Source organism: Danio rerio, chromosome 7 (genome assembly GCF_052040795.2).
Source record: "Danio rerio strain M-AB ecotype USA chromosome 7, GRCz13ab, whole genome shotgun sequence".
In the NCBI taxonomy this organism is placed as follows: Eukaryota; Metazoa; Chordata; class Actinopteri; order Cypriniformes; family Danionidae; genus Danio; species Danio rerio.
This window is the reverse complement of record NC_141027.1, coordinates 8,370,252-8,387,330: the sequence shown is the minus strand read 5'-3', so window position 1 is coordinate 8,387,330 and position 17,079 is coordinate 8,370,252. Positions and strand designations below refer to the sequence as shown.

At 37.2% G+C, this 17,079-nt stretch overlaps 2 protein-coding genes across 3 annotated transcripts; one reads left to right on the top strand and one right to left on the bottom strand.

The window, feature by feature from the left end:
- Positions 1-1,706: 1,706 nt before the first annotated feature.
- Positions 1,707-4,811, top strand: ntrnl2 (natterin-like protein 2). 2 transcript variants are annotated; one of them, XM_087260030.1, is made up of 3 exons: positions 1,707-1,939; positions 3,363-3,491; positions 3,580-4,811. In XM_087260030.1, the coding sequence occupies exons 2-3, from the start codon at positions 3,374-3,376 to the stop codon at positions 4,542-4,544; spliced, it is 1,083 nt and encodes a 360-aa protein (XP_087116156.1). In that variant the 5' UTR covers positions 1,707-1,939; positions 3,363-3,373; the 3' UTR covers positions 4,545-4,811. The 2 variants fall into 2 exon arrangements, with proteins under 2 accessions (XP_087116156.1, NP_001373644.1); NM_001386715.1 differs by lacking the exon at positions 1,707-1,939 and having other exon boundaries at positions 3,360-3,491.
- Positions 4,812-11,914: 7,103 nt separating this feature from the next.
- Positions 11,915-15,453, bottom strand: LOC795232 (aerolysin-like protein). Its single transcript, XM_087260515.1, has 2 exons — positions 15,367-15,453; positions 11,915-13,080 (listed from the first exon to the last, which is right to left on the bottom strand). Exon 2 carries the CDS (start codon positions 12,956-12,958, stop codon positions 12,098-12,100), a length of 861 nt encoding a protein of 286 aa, XP_087116641.1. The 5' UTR covers positions 12,959-13,080; positions 15,367-15,453; the 3' UTR covers positions 11,915-12,097.
- Between the last annotated feature and the right edge of the window lie 1,626 nt (positions 15,454-17,079).

Sequence of the window (17,079 nt, the reverse complement as noted above, 5' to 3'; positions counted from 1 at the left end):
TCCACATTCTCCGATGAGAGACTTGATGGCTGTGCAGACACAGACGCTCATTTTTGATTATCTATAGTTTCAGTTAGATAGATAGGTTTCCGTTTAAATTAATGAAAAAATATACATATAATGTGTTTGTAAAGTGTTTTTACATGACATATTCACCAGTAAAATACATTGCGGTTGTGTCAGAAACTAATGTTAGGGTTGTAGCCGGCTGTATGTTTGCCTCCCGATCTCTCTCTCTCTCTCTCTCTATGCCGGTCATTTCTGTAGGTCCGCCTTCATGACAGCTGATTGGTCAGGAGACCGATCTATCATCATTTGGTGACGCAGCGCGGGAATGTGAAAAGCAATTCAGGAAGAGCGGGAGAGAGAGCGCTTTTTTCTTTGATCTCGTTTTTCGTGTATTTTTTTGACATGATTTTGATTTCCGTTGTTTTTGCTTAACTTTCGTTTGGGCAAAATTATTTTGCATTACTTTTGCCCACTTTAAGTAATTTTATGAGGTTTGTACATTTTAATTTCAATTGATTTGTATATTATTTTTTGGATCCGCTCCTTCCCGACAATATAGGCTGTTCACTCTTAGTGTAAGGTGAATAGGGAAAATGTCATACGATTTCCATTTTGCAAACACGTAGAAAATGTATTGCTAAAGACATCAGGTAAGAGGTGAAGGTCATCTTTGTTTATTTTATTCAGTATAGGGAAGAATGCGGCGCTCGGCGCTGAAGACCTTTTTTTTCTTTTCATCAGTTTTAGCGAGGTAAGAGGGGTTATTCATGAGTTAGAATTGTTTTATTATATTTATTTCTTTTGTTTGTTCTCACTATCACCCCCTTGCTCGAGTTTAACTAATTTTTGTTTGATACTTTTGTTTGAATTTGCTACTTTATTATATTATTTTTATTAGTGTAAATATTTCTCTTTTTTTGTATATTTGGGCATTATTCTGGTTTCACTTTTGTACATTAAATCACTTTTGTTGGCAGTTCTGTTGCTTACACCCTCACATTGTGAAATTACCACACTTTTTAAATGTTTTTCCTTACAAGTAAGTTTCGTGAAACAGTTAAGACAGACAGGCAGGCGCTTTGTCTACGACACGAATTATATTCCTGTACTCAACTGGAAAACCAAAATGTTTCCACACAGATGACTTAAATGTGTCTGGGGGATCTGCAATCTCAGTACTATGTAAAGCAGCCATCCTGCGTCCAGTAGTAACGAGTGTGATGCTCACTCAAGTCACATGACATGACATGCACTAAAATACTAACTTTAGAATATAATATTTAGAACAAAACCTCATCATTACTAAAACAATTTAATTAAATGTGATAATAAAGATGTGTTTAAATTGGTTCAATTAGTTAGAGACAAGTGACATCAACCTCAACAATGGGCAGCAGGGGAGTGAGAGTACCGCGATACGCCACGAGAGTTTCGCAATACGTATCGTGGCTGGTGTATCGCGATATTTCGGTTCGGTTATAATATCGTTACACCCCTATATATATATATATATATATATATATATATATATATATATATATATATATATATATATATATATATATATATTAGCGCTGCCAAAATTAACAGATGTTTTTAACAGATGATTTTTTTTAACGCGTTAATTATTTTAAATTAATCACATGCATTAACGCGTTAAAAAAAATTAAAGCAATTAACGCAGTTCAGGTTTTTTTACTTCCTGTTGTGGTGGACGTGTGTTCAGCATGCAATAAATGTGGATAAGACCAAGGAAGCACCTTTTGAAGGCAAGTTCCAGTATAAAACAATTAGTTGCATCACAGGTTATCCAGAGTTTCATGCAATTTCGGGTGTTTTATTTTTAACTTTCGACTTCTGTTGTAAGTTGATACCGCATGGCGAACAGAAAGAAAATCCTCCACATTTCGTGACTCGGTGTTCCTTTAAGGTAAGGTTCCTTTTAAGGCTACACAGTAGAATTTTAATAAGAGTATTATCTTAATCATATTAAAATCGGAGTATTGGTGTCTTATGTAAATGTACTCAGAACGTCTTTGGTGAAGTCGGGAGCTGTCAAAGACAAGGCATTACTCTGCCTTTCAGCATGAGCCCTCCAAGTTTAGCGTGTTTCCTCATTAAACGCAACGAAAGCGTATGCTTCGCGTTGTTGTGTCAGAATCCTTGTGAAATACAGTAATACTTTAGGACGCTTAGTTTAAGCAAATTTGATGAACGTGATCATGCGTGTTGAATCTGAGAGGAGTCGCTCCAGTATGGAAGGCCGTTGGGGCCAAAACGTCTGCAGCGCGTTATGTGTGTCTGTCTGTGTGTGTGTCTGTGTCAGGCCTGTTGAGGGGTGTCAGGGGTGGAGTGAGCGACGTATCTGAGTAGGGGCGAGAGGGGTGTGCAATATATTTAATGACCGGTTTGCAAGAAATTATCATTGATTTGAGGGCATTTGGGAGTCTCTGTGCACTTGCGGGATACTCCTAGTCTTAGCAACTGGATGAATGTAAAGGAGGATTAAGCAAAATTGTTTCTACTCTATAACTAATGTTCTCAACTCACAGCAATAAAACTTTACAATGAGTGCAACAGTTTGTATTCTATAGTTTATTATTATTATTATTTTTCATTTTCCATATCTGCAATGCCCGTGTTTTGGCATTTTTTTGCAGTCCACTTAGAATCCAACATGGAAATCAATATTTTATTTATTGGCATTGATTGTTTTGAAATTTAAATATCATTAACATGCCTGTGTTTTAATTTCTGTAATAAATATGGCTGTCTAGCCAGGATCTTGATGGTTTATTCTGGGTATGTTGTTTACATGAAGAAATCTGTGTTACAAGTTAAACAAAAATTCTATTAAACAATAATATTTTGAATTTAAATATTTTTTGTTTTGCGTTTACATTAATTTTACATTTAAAGAGCCAGAATTATAAGTTTCAGTATTTTAAATGTGATTAATCGCGATAGTTTTTTTTAAAAAGGTGCGATTAATTAGTTAATTTTTTTAATCGATCGACAGCACTAATATATATATATATATATATATATATATATATATATATATATATATATATATATATATATACATATGTGTGTGTGTGATCAAAGCTTTTTTCATTACATCAGGGAATTGAAAGTTCATATATATAAGAACCTGTAAAAGCACAAATGTCAGGGCATGCCAAAACATCTCTGGTGCCCCAAACTTTCCATAAACCCCCAAGGCTTAAAAGTTTATCGGAAATGTCATTTTGATTTCTCAATCTTGATTTCTTATGCAAGCTTGATTCATGAACTCGTCAGAATAGGAATGGTTATTAATCACCAAGTATTTTTTTGTCATTTTTGCGCAGATCTCTGACTCATGGATTCGAGGTGTGTTTTCCAGATCTATATAAGCGGCAGCTCAATCAAAGATTTTTCACTTGCCCAGCATTTTGACGAGCTGCTCTTGAGAAGTTCATCAGACCCCAGTCATTCATGTGAGTATAAGTCCTGCGATGGACATCTTGAATGTCTTCTATAGATAAATATTAAAAATCTGATGATCATTTTTTATGTGATTTTCAGACCTAATTTCTTCAGAGATGGCCTACCCAACAACACTAGAGTTAATTGGTGGTCAAACGGGTCATCCATTTTCATTTACTGGTGAAAAAAGTGGTGCCAGTTTAGAGAAGATCTGGGTTTGGGTGGGAGGATGGCAGATCAAGGCTGTCAGGGCTTGGCTTTCAGATGGTAGAAATAAAACCTTTGGAGAACCATCTGGACCACATCAAGAGTATGTGTTTACCCCTGGAGAGTGTATCACCTCACTGTCCCTCTGGGGGAACGGAGCAGGAACACGTCTCGGAGCCATCAAATTCAAGACCAGCAATGATGGAAATTTTTTTGTAAAAATGACAGATTGGGGATTAAAACAAGAATATCCCATTGATGTCGGCTCTGGTTATTGTCTTGGCATCGTTGGAAGATCAGGTGGAGACATCGACTGCATGGGGTTCATGTTTCTTAATGCCGTTCAGTCTACAGTTCTCACCAATGTTAACTATCCCACCATCAACCAGCAGATGGCAGAGGTGGCAGCAGACGAAATCAAGTCGTTGACTTTCGAGAACAAAACATCTTTAACTCAACAGCAATCAATCGAAAGCTCAAAGAAAGTGATCAAAACATCTTCATGGTCTATGGATAGCAGCCTTTCAACAACATTCAGCATGGAAGTGAGTGCTGGGATTCCAGAAGTTGTCGAAGTTTCTTCAGGATTCAGTGTCAGTGTTGGAACAGAAAGCACCCATAGTCTTGCGGAGACAGATGAGAGAAGCAAAACTCTGACCTCCACTATTGATGTCCCACCACAGAAGAAGGTGACTGTTGGCATCACCATTGGCAGAGCTGATTTTGACCTGCCGTACACTGGCACAGTGAAGATCACTTGCAAGAATGGCAGTGTGTTACAGTACGAAACCAAGGGCATATACAAAGGCGTCGCTTACACCGATGTCAAAGAGAATAGTGTAGAAACAGATCTCTAATATCAGTTGATTTACCTTTATTAGGGTCTATTAGATTTCTGTCTATGCTCTCTGTCCTCTGATCCATTTTATTGAGTCTTTACTTAATGACTTTAAAAGGATTAAATATATATACAGCATTGTTTTTTTAAATAAACATTAGATGCTGTTACAAAATGGTCATATAGCATCATAGTTTCCGAATGTTTTTCACAGATCATGATATTTACTTCATGTAATACTTTCAAATGTTAAATCAGACTTTTAATAAAAATCATTTAAAATTAACTTTATTTTGTTTATTGGTGTTGTTTCATTAAATGTTATTGCATATGTTATGCATGTGTATGTGCTTAAAAATTGCTTAAAACAAACCAAAAAAAAAAATCCTAGAAAACATTTGTATGCTTTTTTGTTTTTTGGGCTTCCTTTTTATTACCAATATGCATATCTCCAGACTCATACTCCTGTCAGATGACAGTCAAACATTTGCAGATGTAAAAAGTCAGATATTATTGTTGACACAAAAGCTGCTTCCACCAAAATGACAGAACTTTGGATAAATAATGCATTTTAAAGGGGTGGTCCACTACAATATCATATTTTAGACCGTAGTTGATGTGTAATGTAGCGGTGTGAACATAAACAACATCTCTGAATGTAAAAGGCTCAAAGTTCAATGCAAGAGGAGACCTTGGCCTGTACAGAGTTAGCAAAGCCTACAATGAATGAATTTTAGGAACTACCATACTTGTCAACCCTCCCGTTTTTCTAATAGTATCTGGATGCAGCCTTTATGGTGCAAACTGAGATTGCATCACTCAGCGATGCAATGTGAGACACAGTGCACTCAAATGGAGCTAGTGACGTCACTGTGACGGGCAGGGCTGGACTGGGGCAAAAAATCGACCCTGGCATTTTGGGCCAGCGCAGCCCACTACATTCAATCAAAATGCTATCTATCTATGCACGTCTAATATTTTTATCAACTCATATTTTATAAAACACAAAAGCCATATATATGAAATAAATAAATAAATACAAACTTTAATCTCAATTTAATTTCTGTTTACTGTCCATAAAGATATTTGTTGAGTTCTAAAAAATACACTATTCATTCATTTATTTTTCTTCGCATTAGTCCCTTATTTATCAGGGGTTTCCACAGCGAAATGAACAGCCAACTATTCCAGCTCGTTTTATGCAGCAGATGCCTTTCCAGCCACAACCCAATATTGGAAATCACCCATACACACTCATTCACACACACTCATACGCTACAGCCAATTTAGCTTATTCAATACACTATTCACTCAGCCTATATTAAACAATAAACATAACACAAACTGCCTGCTAATGCATGGGTAAATCTTCAAAGGGAACAGTGTACTTTATAACCTCATTCACCTCATCCTGCTTGATGTTTCACTATCTAAACAATGAAAACATAATATAAGTAAATGTGTTTCATTTTGATATTATGATTAACAGACACCAAACAGCCTCATGTAGCTACACATTTAAATGACCGTCATATTCACTCTGCATATTTATAAAAAAACAGGGCTTAAATATAACTGTCTCCTTTCATTTTCATTGAAAAGAACAAACTTTAACCCGTCTCTTTTGCAGAATATCAGTTTTAATAATCAATAATGGCCATTATAACAGTATAACGTACATTAAATTTAAACGATAAAGGTAAGCAATCAGTCAATGTGCAGAATCAGTGTGTTACATAAATTAATATATCAGCTTATCTTTGCACTCAGCCAAAACAGTTAACTGAGAACAAGTGATTCAAAAGACATAAGAATTGTTAGATAGAAAACAAGATGAATTCAATATCACGTTTAACAAATATAGTGAGATGAGATCATCCAGCAGATGAACTGTCTGACATGCACTATACTCTCACCTGGGGTTTATGCTCACCCGCTGAACTACTGGCTGCAGCTCTTGGCAGAGTGTGTGGTCACGTGATTTGCGTTTTTAGCCGTGTACTAGAATGAACGGAGAACTTTTCAGAACCGCTAAATGAAACGAATAAATGAAATAAATGTATTTCCCGCGATTTCTCTGCGCCTCCCTTGCGTTTCTTCACTCTGACTCTCGACTATTTTGACAAATACACACAGATGACGCACGCTCACACAGAGTTAAAAATAGGAGTTTGTGATTGGGCCAGCCCAATGTCAATACAGAAAAGAACCAATGGGCTACAGAGTGTCACATGGGCCGGCCCGGTCTGTCTGTCCGGGAAAAAAGCATTTTACTTTCAGAGAGTCACAGATCACAGCAGTGTCAATTAATAAGGCAGAAAAAATGATAGGCTGATAAGCCTTTTATGGGCCGATCAGATCATAAGACGATGATCAGCCTGGCCCAAAAAGTACATCGGCCCAGTGGGAAAGTGCCCGGTCTGCCAGATGGCCAGTCTGCCCCCGGTGACGGGTAGGGTTAGGGTTGGGGTTAGGTGAGCCCATTAAAAAGCATTGGATGCAGCCCAGATTGCACTGCACCAGGTCTGCAGCCAGACCCCTTTCCGTTTTCCCCGGGATTCTCCCGTATTTTACAGTTCTATCCCGATATCATCTCGTAAAGGTATTTTCCCGTATTTAAACCGTATTTTCAGTGTTTCTCTGAAGGGTGGCAAATAAACATTTAAAGAGTCGAGCCTCCCCATACGCAACCCATACTGCCGAACAACCAGGGGCCGCCCCTTGCTTTTAAATGTGAGTCTGTTCTGTGCTTTCACTTTGTTTAGGCATGAAAACACTTTGAAATAAATATAAAAAAGCATGATCCCCTTCATTTTCATTACAGATGCCGTCTCCCCTTCATTTGCAATCCTCAAAACAGTCATAGCGCTGCATGACGGTCAGCAGACGAACTACATAGTGATAAATAGATGCTGTTTCCCAAACGGATTCTGTACACGTGATTTGAAGCGGAGCAAAAGTTCGGGTTTTGGGTGCGTGTTTAAACAGATATACTAATAATAAAATCTAAAGATGTTGATCTTGGTGTTTTGTTTTTTTTCCAAACACAAGTAATTTCGTCCTAAATGAGCATAAACAGTTAGGAAAGCAGTCAGATGCTTTCATTATAATGTTAGATGTGTGCATTTTTAAAGTGACACCTCTTATTTAATGTAATCAAATGAAAAAATCTAAATAAATCATTCATTCGTCACTCTTTAATCAGAATGTGTAAGTTATACAGAGAGGAAACGGCTAATGAGATTTAGCTTGATTCTGTTTCATTATAATAGCTATTAATTTTAAGAAACTGAACTCTTTGCTAATGTATTTGCTGCTAATGTATATATTTATATTTATGGTCAGACATATTACTGACCATTTAACTGTTTATTTACAACGAAACAGCTTCAAATGAGCATATTTAGTAATTTGGAGATTTTTTAAAGGGGGTCGGGGGAATCCCCTATTATGGTGGGCATATCCCTTATTGTTACATCCCAATGTTGACAGGTATAAACTACAAAAAAATACCTCCGGGCCTGTGAGATCACAAACGTACTTTTACCGCGCACACACACTGCGCAGCTAAGGTGCGTGGCCAGAGGCGCTGTAATGTTACAGCAGAGGGAGATAAAATGGAGTCCAAATGCTGCTATTTCCACAGAGCTTCTCTGTTTCTGTATTTAGGCTTCCAAATGACATGACACAAAGACAGAAGTGCTAACAGTTCAATATTAAATATGGTTTAGAGAATTATAAAATACAGAGCAAGCATGATTTGACACAACAGCTCCAGAATCTCTCCAAGTTCAGTGCTGGATTCGGTTAATTTACCTTCTGATTAGAGTAAATCATTTACATTTTCATATTAAATGTCCAAGGGTTTAATATGGCGTATCTTTTAACTCTATACTCATGCTTGGTGTTATTTTTAAATGTCTCTGTGTGATTGGTAAAATGGTCTTAATTTCACAGTAATATTTCACTTATATATGCTGATTTGGTTTTTGGCTTGGATAAGGTCTTTGCCAGATTCTCCCCCTCTTTAGAGATGGTTAACTCCTCAAACTCACCAGCCAAGTGTCTCGGTGGCGCTTCTATTGTCTTTAATTTATCGCTGTTTGCAGGCCCGTGCAGAGACCGTCTAAAGGGCATGTGCAGGATAAATTTTTTGAAGAGCGGGGTGGGGGGGGTGGGGGTGCTGTTGCGCGCACGCGTTCTGATCAGCTGTGTTGTACTCAAGAGCGGTGTTGTCGCGCGCCTACTGAAGGGCTGGACCGAGGGTGTCGCGTCGCGGGGGCACTTTTGATCATTTTGGAAGGGCACTTTCTATCCAAGACTAAAAAGGGCATATGCACTGCACAGTTTGACCCCTATGTGTGCATGTGCCTGGCTGTTTGATCTGAGTTGAGTATTTAAAGGAAATGGACAAATATCATGGGGATCTTGTAGCCAAGGCACCCCATTCCAGCATCTCTGAGACTTATGCTGCAACGTACTTCTGGAAACTACATGCTTACAAAGAAGACTTCATCGGCCGTTTGTTGAAGGAAGCATCAGAACAGACTACAGTCAGAACATGGATCAGTGCATCATGGATTAGTTTCTTCCTCCATTTTACAAGTGTAAGTACGTGCGATTAAAACTGTTGCCTCGTTTACTCTAGCTTGAAAATTAGGCATTTCATTGTGTTTTGTTCCTTTTGACCGTGTGTACTGTATCAGGTTAACTCTTTATATTCTCGTATCATGTGTTAAGACTCATATAACTGAGCACGCGGGTGGTGAGAGGTGTCGCAGACAAAACTGAGGACGCGGGTGGCGAAGGAGATGTCGCAGATGCCGCACTCTCTATTCTGCTGGCCTAGGCGACCGCCTAGGTTTCCTCTATGGATGCGCCAGCCCCGAGTGTGTATGCACTGTGGCTACTTCTATATTGTTGATTAGCTGCTATGCATTTTACTCTGTCTCGCGCTGAAGGCTGTCAGTGTCGACCAATCGCAGCAGACTGTCATTGGTCCAATCGGCGCAGATTAGCTTTGCGCTAAGGAAGGGTGTGGGAACAAATGAATCGCTAAACGATTCATATGGGAGTCGCTGGGATAATTAGGTAAAATAAATGCAGATTATAAGACCATGAAAGTGTTGTTTGACCTTGCATGCATATTAGACTGTTGTTGAAGACCCTTACAACCAAAATATGACCCTATTTCATGTATAATAAGGGCTCTTTAAGCAATTAATGTGTTCACATTGTCATATTCTGAGCTATTGCTTGTTTTCTCCACATGATGTCGCCATTTTCCCCAGTGTTTCTGTTTGAGGTTCATTTGTGTTAATTCGGTTCAGCTGTGTCTTGTTAGACTAGCCTCTTTATTCTACCCTCTTGTCTTTGCTTGTCACTTGGTTTTTGAGTTTGATGTGCTCTCGCCGTTGTCGTAAGTCCTCCAGTCATTAACTTTCTTCATTAGTGTTTTTGGCTAAAGTACCCTTTGCTCTACGGAGAACTTTATTAGTTACCTGCTTATCTTGTAGACTTCCTTTGTTTTAGCCTGGCAGCTTTTTTTTTTTTTTTTTGATGATTTTGGATTTCTTGAATAAACACCTTTTTTTGAACTAGACCTTGTGCCTTGGCAATTGGGTTCATCAGCTCTCCCTGTGGCTTAACAGTAAAACACTGCCATACCAGAGACACCAGTTTGATCCTCGGGCTCATCACACACATCTCTGCTAGGTGTTTTATTGGTAAAATTTTACAATAACAGTACACGAGTAATGATGTGTTAATATGTAATAACTAAACATCACCTAATTATAAACTAATGATGGATGATAGCAGGCCCGGATTGGCTAATCGGGAGGACCGGGAGATTTCCCGGTGGGCCGGTCTGTTTTTTGGCCGCGAGGGCTGGTGTCCCTAGCTGCTTGCACTCTCAGCAGTCACACTTTTTTTCTTCTATTTATTTATTTGACCATAGCTTTACTCTTTTTAATCATTATTTTACCGTAGTGCCGCTCTTTTTATTTATTTTCTCGCAGCCCCGTGAGAAAAATGCAGCCTGCAGGCTAACTAACGTTAATGATGATGATGTAATGCAACTATCGCCCCAAACAGCGGCACCTTAGTGAATATAAGAATTCGAATAAAATTAATAAAACACCTGCTCAATGAAAATCAAATGATTCACTACATTAATAAATCTGATATAACTTGATCAGAAATCTAAAAATAGGAGAAAAAGATTGAGCCATCAAAAAAAGAAAGTAGTGCTGTGTCTTAAGGGTCGCAAGTCATTAGTTATTTTTTACTCTCACTGTAATAGCGCCAATGTGGTCCAGTGGTAAGCACATTGCATTTTAATGTCGCAGACCTGTGATCGAATCTCCCATGATAAATCTGTTTTTTTTTTTTTTTTCGATTTTATTGTTAAGACATAAAATACTGTTAGGGCTGTTGAACATTTGAATTTCTAAAGCAGCAGTTTTCTTGAAAAAGACGTGATAGTGCCATTAGTAACTGAATTGGAATCAGTCGTGAACTGAGGTGGGCCGGTCTGGCTTGAAACTCCAGGGCTGAAAATGAGTCCCACTCCGGCCCTGGATGATAGAGGCAGTGAGCTTCACAACGTGAGTCACAAGAGTTCTGTGTGAATAACAGCTACCTTATTTAGCCTACTTGTTAGTACACAGATTGTTTGTAATTTAATGAATTAATTACTGTAATAATGTTCGTTGTTGAGGGAAGAAGAAGACGGGGTCGGCGATTCAGGTAAGCAAATATTTTATTTATGGTTAAATGCCACCACTCATGTATCGTTGTGTGTGTGTGTGCTCTCTCCTCTCCCGACTGCTCCTCCCGTTCTCCTTAAGAAGGGAGTCTCTCCGGCCCAATCACTAGAAAGACAGGTGTTATTTATCATTTCTGATTGACCCGCTGATTAGCCGCCGGGCTCCTAGCATGCTCTCCCCCCTTATTGGGTGTTCGATCACGCTTACCTCTCCACAATTACTATATTAGTTTTTGCTTAGTTTAACCATTGGGTCATGATATGATACTGTATTATTGTATTGGGACTACTTATAGGGGCCCATCATCATTAACCCATTCTTAACTACTCATAAACTCCCTATGCAGGTCTCGCAGCTCTTCTTTTAATATAACTGGTTTAGTGAGTATATAATGAGTTTCATAAAGTTGATCAGCTTGAAACTGGATTATATCTGTTGTTATTGAAAAACTTAGTTAAATATGGTGCCATTAATTCCTAGATGGCGACATGTGTTTTAAACTAGAACTACTTCATATTGTTGTCCTTACAACAGTGTAGAAAAAGACAATGATTGTATGACAATGAATTTTAGATTAACATTGAAATTCTGAAATGAATATGAAACATTATACATACCATGAGTATCAATATTGTATGTTTTTATTGTTGTTTTTTTCACATGTACCAGAAACAGAAAGGATAATATTTTATACTCCCCAGATCACCCAAAAACAACAAAGAATGTTTCAGTTACATTTAGAATCAGTGTGCAAATTCATATGTAAAATCAAGAAATAAGTATCTTAACAAGGACAATCTGTCTAGACAACATCACTTTCATTTGTTTTCACTTTAACATCAGTGTAGGCGACACCTTTGTACTGGCCCTTGGTTTCGTACTGTAACTCACTGCCATTCGTGCATGTGATCTTCACCATGCCGGTGTACGGCAGATCAAAACTGGCTCTGCCAATGGTGATGCTAACATCCACCTTCTTATTTGATGGCACATCAATAGTGCTAGACAGCGTTTGATTTTTCTCTTTTGTGTGTTCTCGGTTAAAAGAGCTTTCTGGTGTAATGCTGACACTGAAATTGTTTTGAACTTCTCCAATCTCTGGAATCCCAGCCTGCACATCCACGCCGAATGCTGCTGTCAGGTTCAGAAGCAGAGACCATGAGGATGTCACGGTCACTTTCTTTGACATTTCAATTTTTTCTTGTTGAACGGCAGTACTGATGTTTCTGAAAGTCATGGACTTGATCTCTTCCACTGCCACCTTTGGGATCAGCTGGTTGATGGTTGGATAGTTGACATTGGTGAGAACTGCTGATTGAACTGCATTGAGAAATTTGAACCCCAAGCAGTCGATGTCTAAACCTGATCTTCCCTCAATACCAAGACAATAACCAGAGCCGACATCTATTTGACATTCTGCTGGTAAAGCTCTGCCCGTCATCTTCGCAAAAAATTCTCTTGCATTTCCTTGACTGTCCATGGTCTTGAATTTGATGGCTCCAAGACGTGTTCCTTCATCATTCCCCCAAAGGGACAATGAGGTGAACCACTCACCAGGTGAAAACACAAACTCTTGTTGTTGTTGTCCAGATGGTTTTCCGAAGGTTTCTTCTCTACCATCTGAAAGCCAAGCTCTGACAGCCTTGATCTGCCATTCCCCCATCCATACACAGATCTTCTCCAAACTGGCACCATTGCTTTCACCAGTAAATGAAAAGGGAGAACCTGATTAACTACCAATTACATTTACTGTTGTTGGGTTGGACATCTCGGAAGAAATTAGGTCTGAAAATATATCAGATATTAATATTAAAATGGACAATCTAAATCTAGTATACAGTATCAACAACCAGGGCTTGACATTAACACCTGCCAAATGCGGGTAGATTTCAGCTGTGACGGCTTAGACAGACACTCCCACTAGCCACTTTGACTATTTGGAAATCATTTTCAAATTGTAGCTTTTTTAAAAGCAGGGTTCGACTATAAAGATCGCCCAATATGCATGCAAATGTGATCTTAGAATCGAGGAGCAGCACAACTGACAAAAATAGCAGTGTTTATGCGAGCAAAAGAAAGCAGGTGAATACCGAATGAGAGGATGATCACTCGTGCACACAGGTGATGTGATGCGAGCGACATTTACAAAGCATGCACAGTCCTGTTTCTTTCGGTGAAGCAACCATGCCTGGGAACTCAACTGGTGTGATCAGTTCCCTTTAAAATAGACTGGACAAATGGTGATGCTTATGCACTTAGTCCTACTAGTTTCATGAGTTCCAGATTTATATATATATATATATATATATATATATATATATATATATATATATATATATATATATATATATATATATATATATATATATATATATATATATATATATATATATATATATATATATATATTATTTATATATATATATATATATATATATATATATATATATATATATATATATATATATATATATATATATATAATTTATATATATTTGTAAGCAGCAGCGGCTACTTTTTTAACTTTTCTTTCACCATTTTTTGAACAGATTATTAACAGGTCTAATGGTAACGTTATAGTTATTTTTGTTAACATGGTTTAATTGCATTTTTTTTTATATAATAAGATTGCTTTAATAAGAGATTTATTTTAGTTAACTGTGGCATTTAGTTAACCTGTTTAGTCAACTGGTGATCTGGGACCTTTAGCCAGGACACAGTTTATGCAGTTTTAGATGCCATTAATTATTTTTTAAAAAATGTAAATAAAAATGAAAAGAAACGTTTTGTTGAATAAAAGAGCATGTAGCTATATATTTAGCTTGTTTTGACACATTATTTAAAATTGGTGGCTAGGAAATGATTATTTATTCTTGGTGTGGTCAGAGGTAAATTTGGTAAATCCTATATATTGAGCCTTGAAAAGTTACGTGAAATAAAAACTAATTGCAATGCTTCACTACATCCCATTTGCTCACACACATTGAGCAAGGTTATACATAACACAAAGTAAAATGCATGTGGACATTAAGCAAAATCAAAATCAAGTAGTTTTAGCATGCCAAAGTCAAATTTATGCATATAAAATATATTCTCCCAAAAAAAAAAAAAAAAAAAAAACTGGCTAGTGAAAATACAGAGTGGCTAGTAATGTTGATTATCTACTAGCCACAGTGGATGGTGATAAAAAAAATTAATGTCAAGCCCTGTTAACAACACTTATCTTACTTACGATAATACTTATACAGTTGAAGTCAGAATTATTAGCCCCCTTGAATTATTCGCCCCCCTGTTTATTTTTTTCCCTTAATTTCTGTTTATCGGAGAGAAGATTTTTTTCAGCACATTTCTAAACATAATAGTTTTAATAACTCATTTCTAATAACTGATTTATTTTATCTTTGCCATGATGACAGTATTTGACTAGACATTTTTCAAGACACTTCTATACAGCTTAAAGTCACATTTAAAGGCTTAACTAGGTTAATTAGGTTAACTAGGCTGGTTAGGGTAATTAGGCAATTAATTGTTTTTTTCTGTAGACCACAGGTGTCAAACTCAGTTCCAAAAGGGCCGCAGCTCTGCACAGTTTAGTTCCAGCCCTAATTAAACACACCTGATCAAACTAATTGAGTCCTTCAGGCTTGTTTGAAACCTACAGGTAAGTGTGTTGGAGCAGGGTTGGAACTAAACTGTGCAGGGCTTCGGCCCTCCAGGAATTGAGTTTGACACCCCTGCTGTGGACTATCAAAAAAAAAAAAAAAAAATAATAATAATAATAAATAAAAAAATCAGCTTGAAGGGGCTGATAATTTTGACCTTAAAATGCTGTTTAAAAATTAAAAACTGCTTTTATTCTAGCTGAAATAAAACAAATACTCCAGAATGTCTCCAGAATTGTATACATTCCACCAATTGTATACATTTTCTGCATAAACACTCAAATAATTGCTCGCAGAAAGTAAAACCCATTTTTAATAATCAGTGCTCAGAGTTGGCATACATCCTAGAAAATAGGATTTTGGAAAGACTACAGAAAGATACTTGTCACTGTATTGTAAATATACTCACTGGGATGACTGTAGTCTGATGAACTTCTTGTTCTCGCCTGGTGAAGCCAGAAAGGTGAACTGTGGTTTCATTAAGCTCCTGCTTAAATAGAGCTTGTTATCACAGCCAAACTCCATGAGCCAACGTCTGCTGTTTGCTTATGAAAATAAGTTAATGTAGCTAATTAAGGGCAATCTATTCATGAACTTCTATTTTAAATATTGTTTGAACAGTCAAAGCAACTTGATAAAGATGTCAAAATGAATACCTAATATCTTCATTTATTCATTCATTTTCTTTTTGGGCTTAGTACCTTTATTAATCCGGGGTCGCCACAGCGGAATGAACCGCCAACTTATCCAGCATATGTTTTATGCACCGGATGCCCTTCCATTTGCAACCCATCACTGGGAAACACCCATACACACCCATTCACACACATGCACTACGGACAATTTAGCCTACCTAATTCACCTATAGCATGTCGTTGGACTTATCGGGGAAACCGGAGCACCCGGAGGAAACCCATGCCAACACGGGGAGAACATGCAAACTCCACGCAGAAGCGTCAACTGACCCAACCACACTGTTAGACCTTTTTATGTGCATAAAAACTGCTTAGTTGCCAGAAAGATGAAGACATGAAACTGTTAGCATCTGTACATTATGGCAATATGCAATATCCAATAAATAAATATACTTAAAAGTAATGTAAGAAGTTATATGATGAGAGGCTAACTAGCTAACAATATAACTTTTAAGTACACAGTTCAAGAGAACAACAATATACCTTAAAACACAGCCTTATTTTAGAAACCCTCAAAAACATTTGAACACATTAAACTGACTTATTGTAGATTCTTATTTAAAGCCTAAAACATATCAGACTCTACATCTGAATTGATAGACAGAGAGTAGAGCGCACTCAGCAGTAAACAAATCAAACACCTGACTCCCTTAAAGGGCCAGCATTTTCTGAAAACTCTTTCTAACACCTTTGTGTTTAGAATAAGACGGACAGCCTGTGGGAGTGTGTGGTGATGCCTAAATTATTGTTTTCTGCCTTTAAAATGCATGTCCTCATAAATAGCAACATAAAGCATCACAGTAGATGGGACTGTAATGGTTGAACAGTAATTTGCCATGTATTGTCACAGTTACTACCTGTAATGTGTACATAAAGTAAATTACTGTAATTTAATCTTTGCACTACACAATTTAATACAAATTCTGCTCCTTTTACAGTAAAATACTGTTTCATTTCATTACAGCTAAACACTGGCTATTTTACAGTTATTTACTGCATAATCTACAGTAAGGGTTAACAGTGCAAGGCCACCGCATAGCCAATACACACATTTTATTACATGAAGAATAAGAGATTATACTGTTAATTTTCAAACCCAAAGGAACTTGCTAAGCAAATTTTACAGGTTACAATGTTTTTCTCTGTTTGTGTTTAAAGTAGGCCTAATAAAATACTGAAGATAAATATGTTTCAAAGTTAGGAAAATAATATGGATGGCTATTTTGCATGCATGAAAAACAAAATGATTATCAAGAGCTGTCTGTGTATTCTTATCAGCACTTCACCTGCACGTGTTCACTTGGCAAAAGCGTTTAACCAAATGACATGTAAATGAGAATCATCATGAGCTACGGCTGATTAAAATAGGCTTGTCAAAGTTTCTGCTTATTTATTTAGGTTTTCATGTCGAAACAAGCAGACTTCAT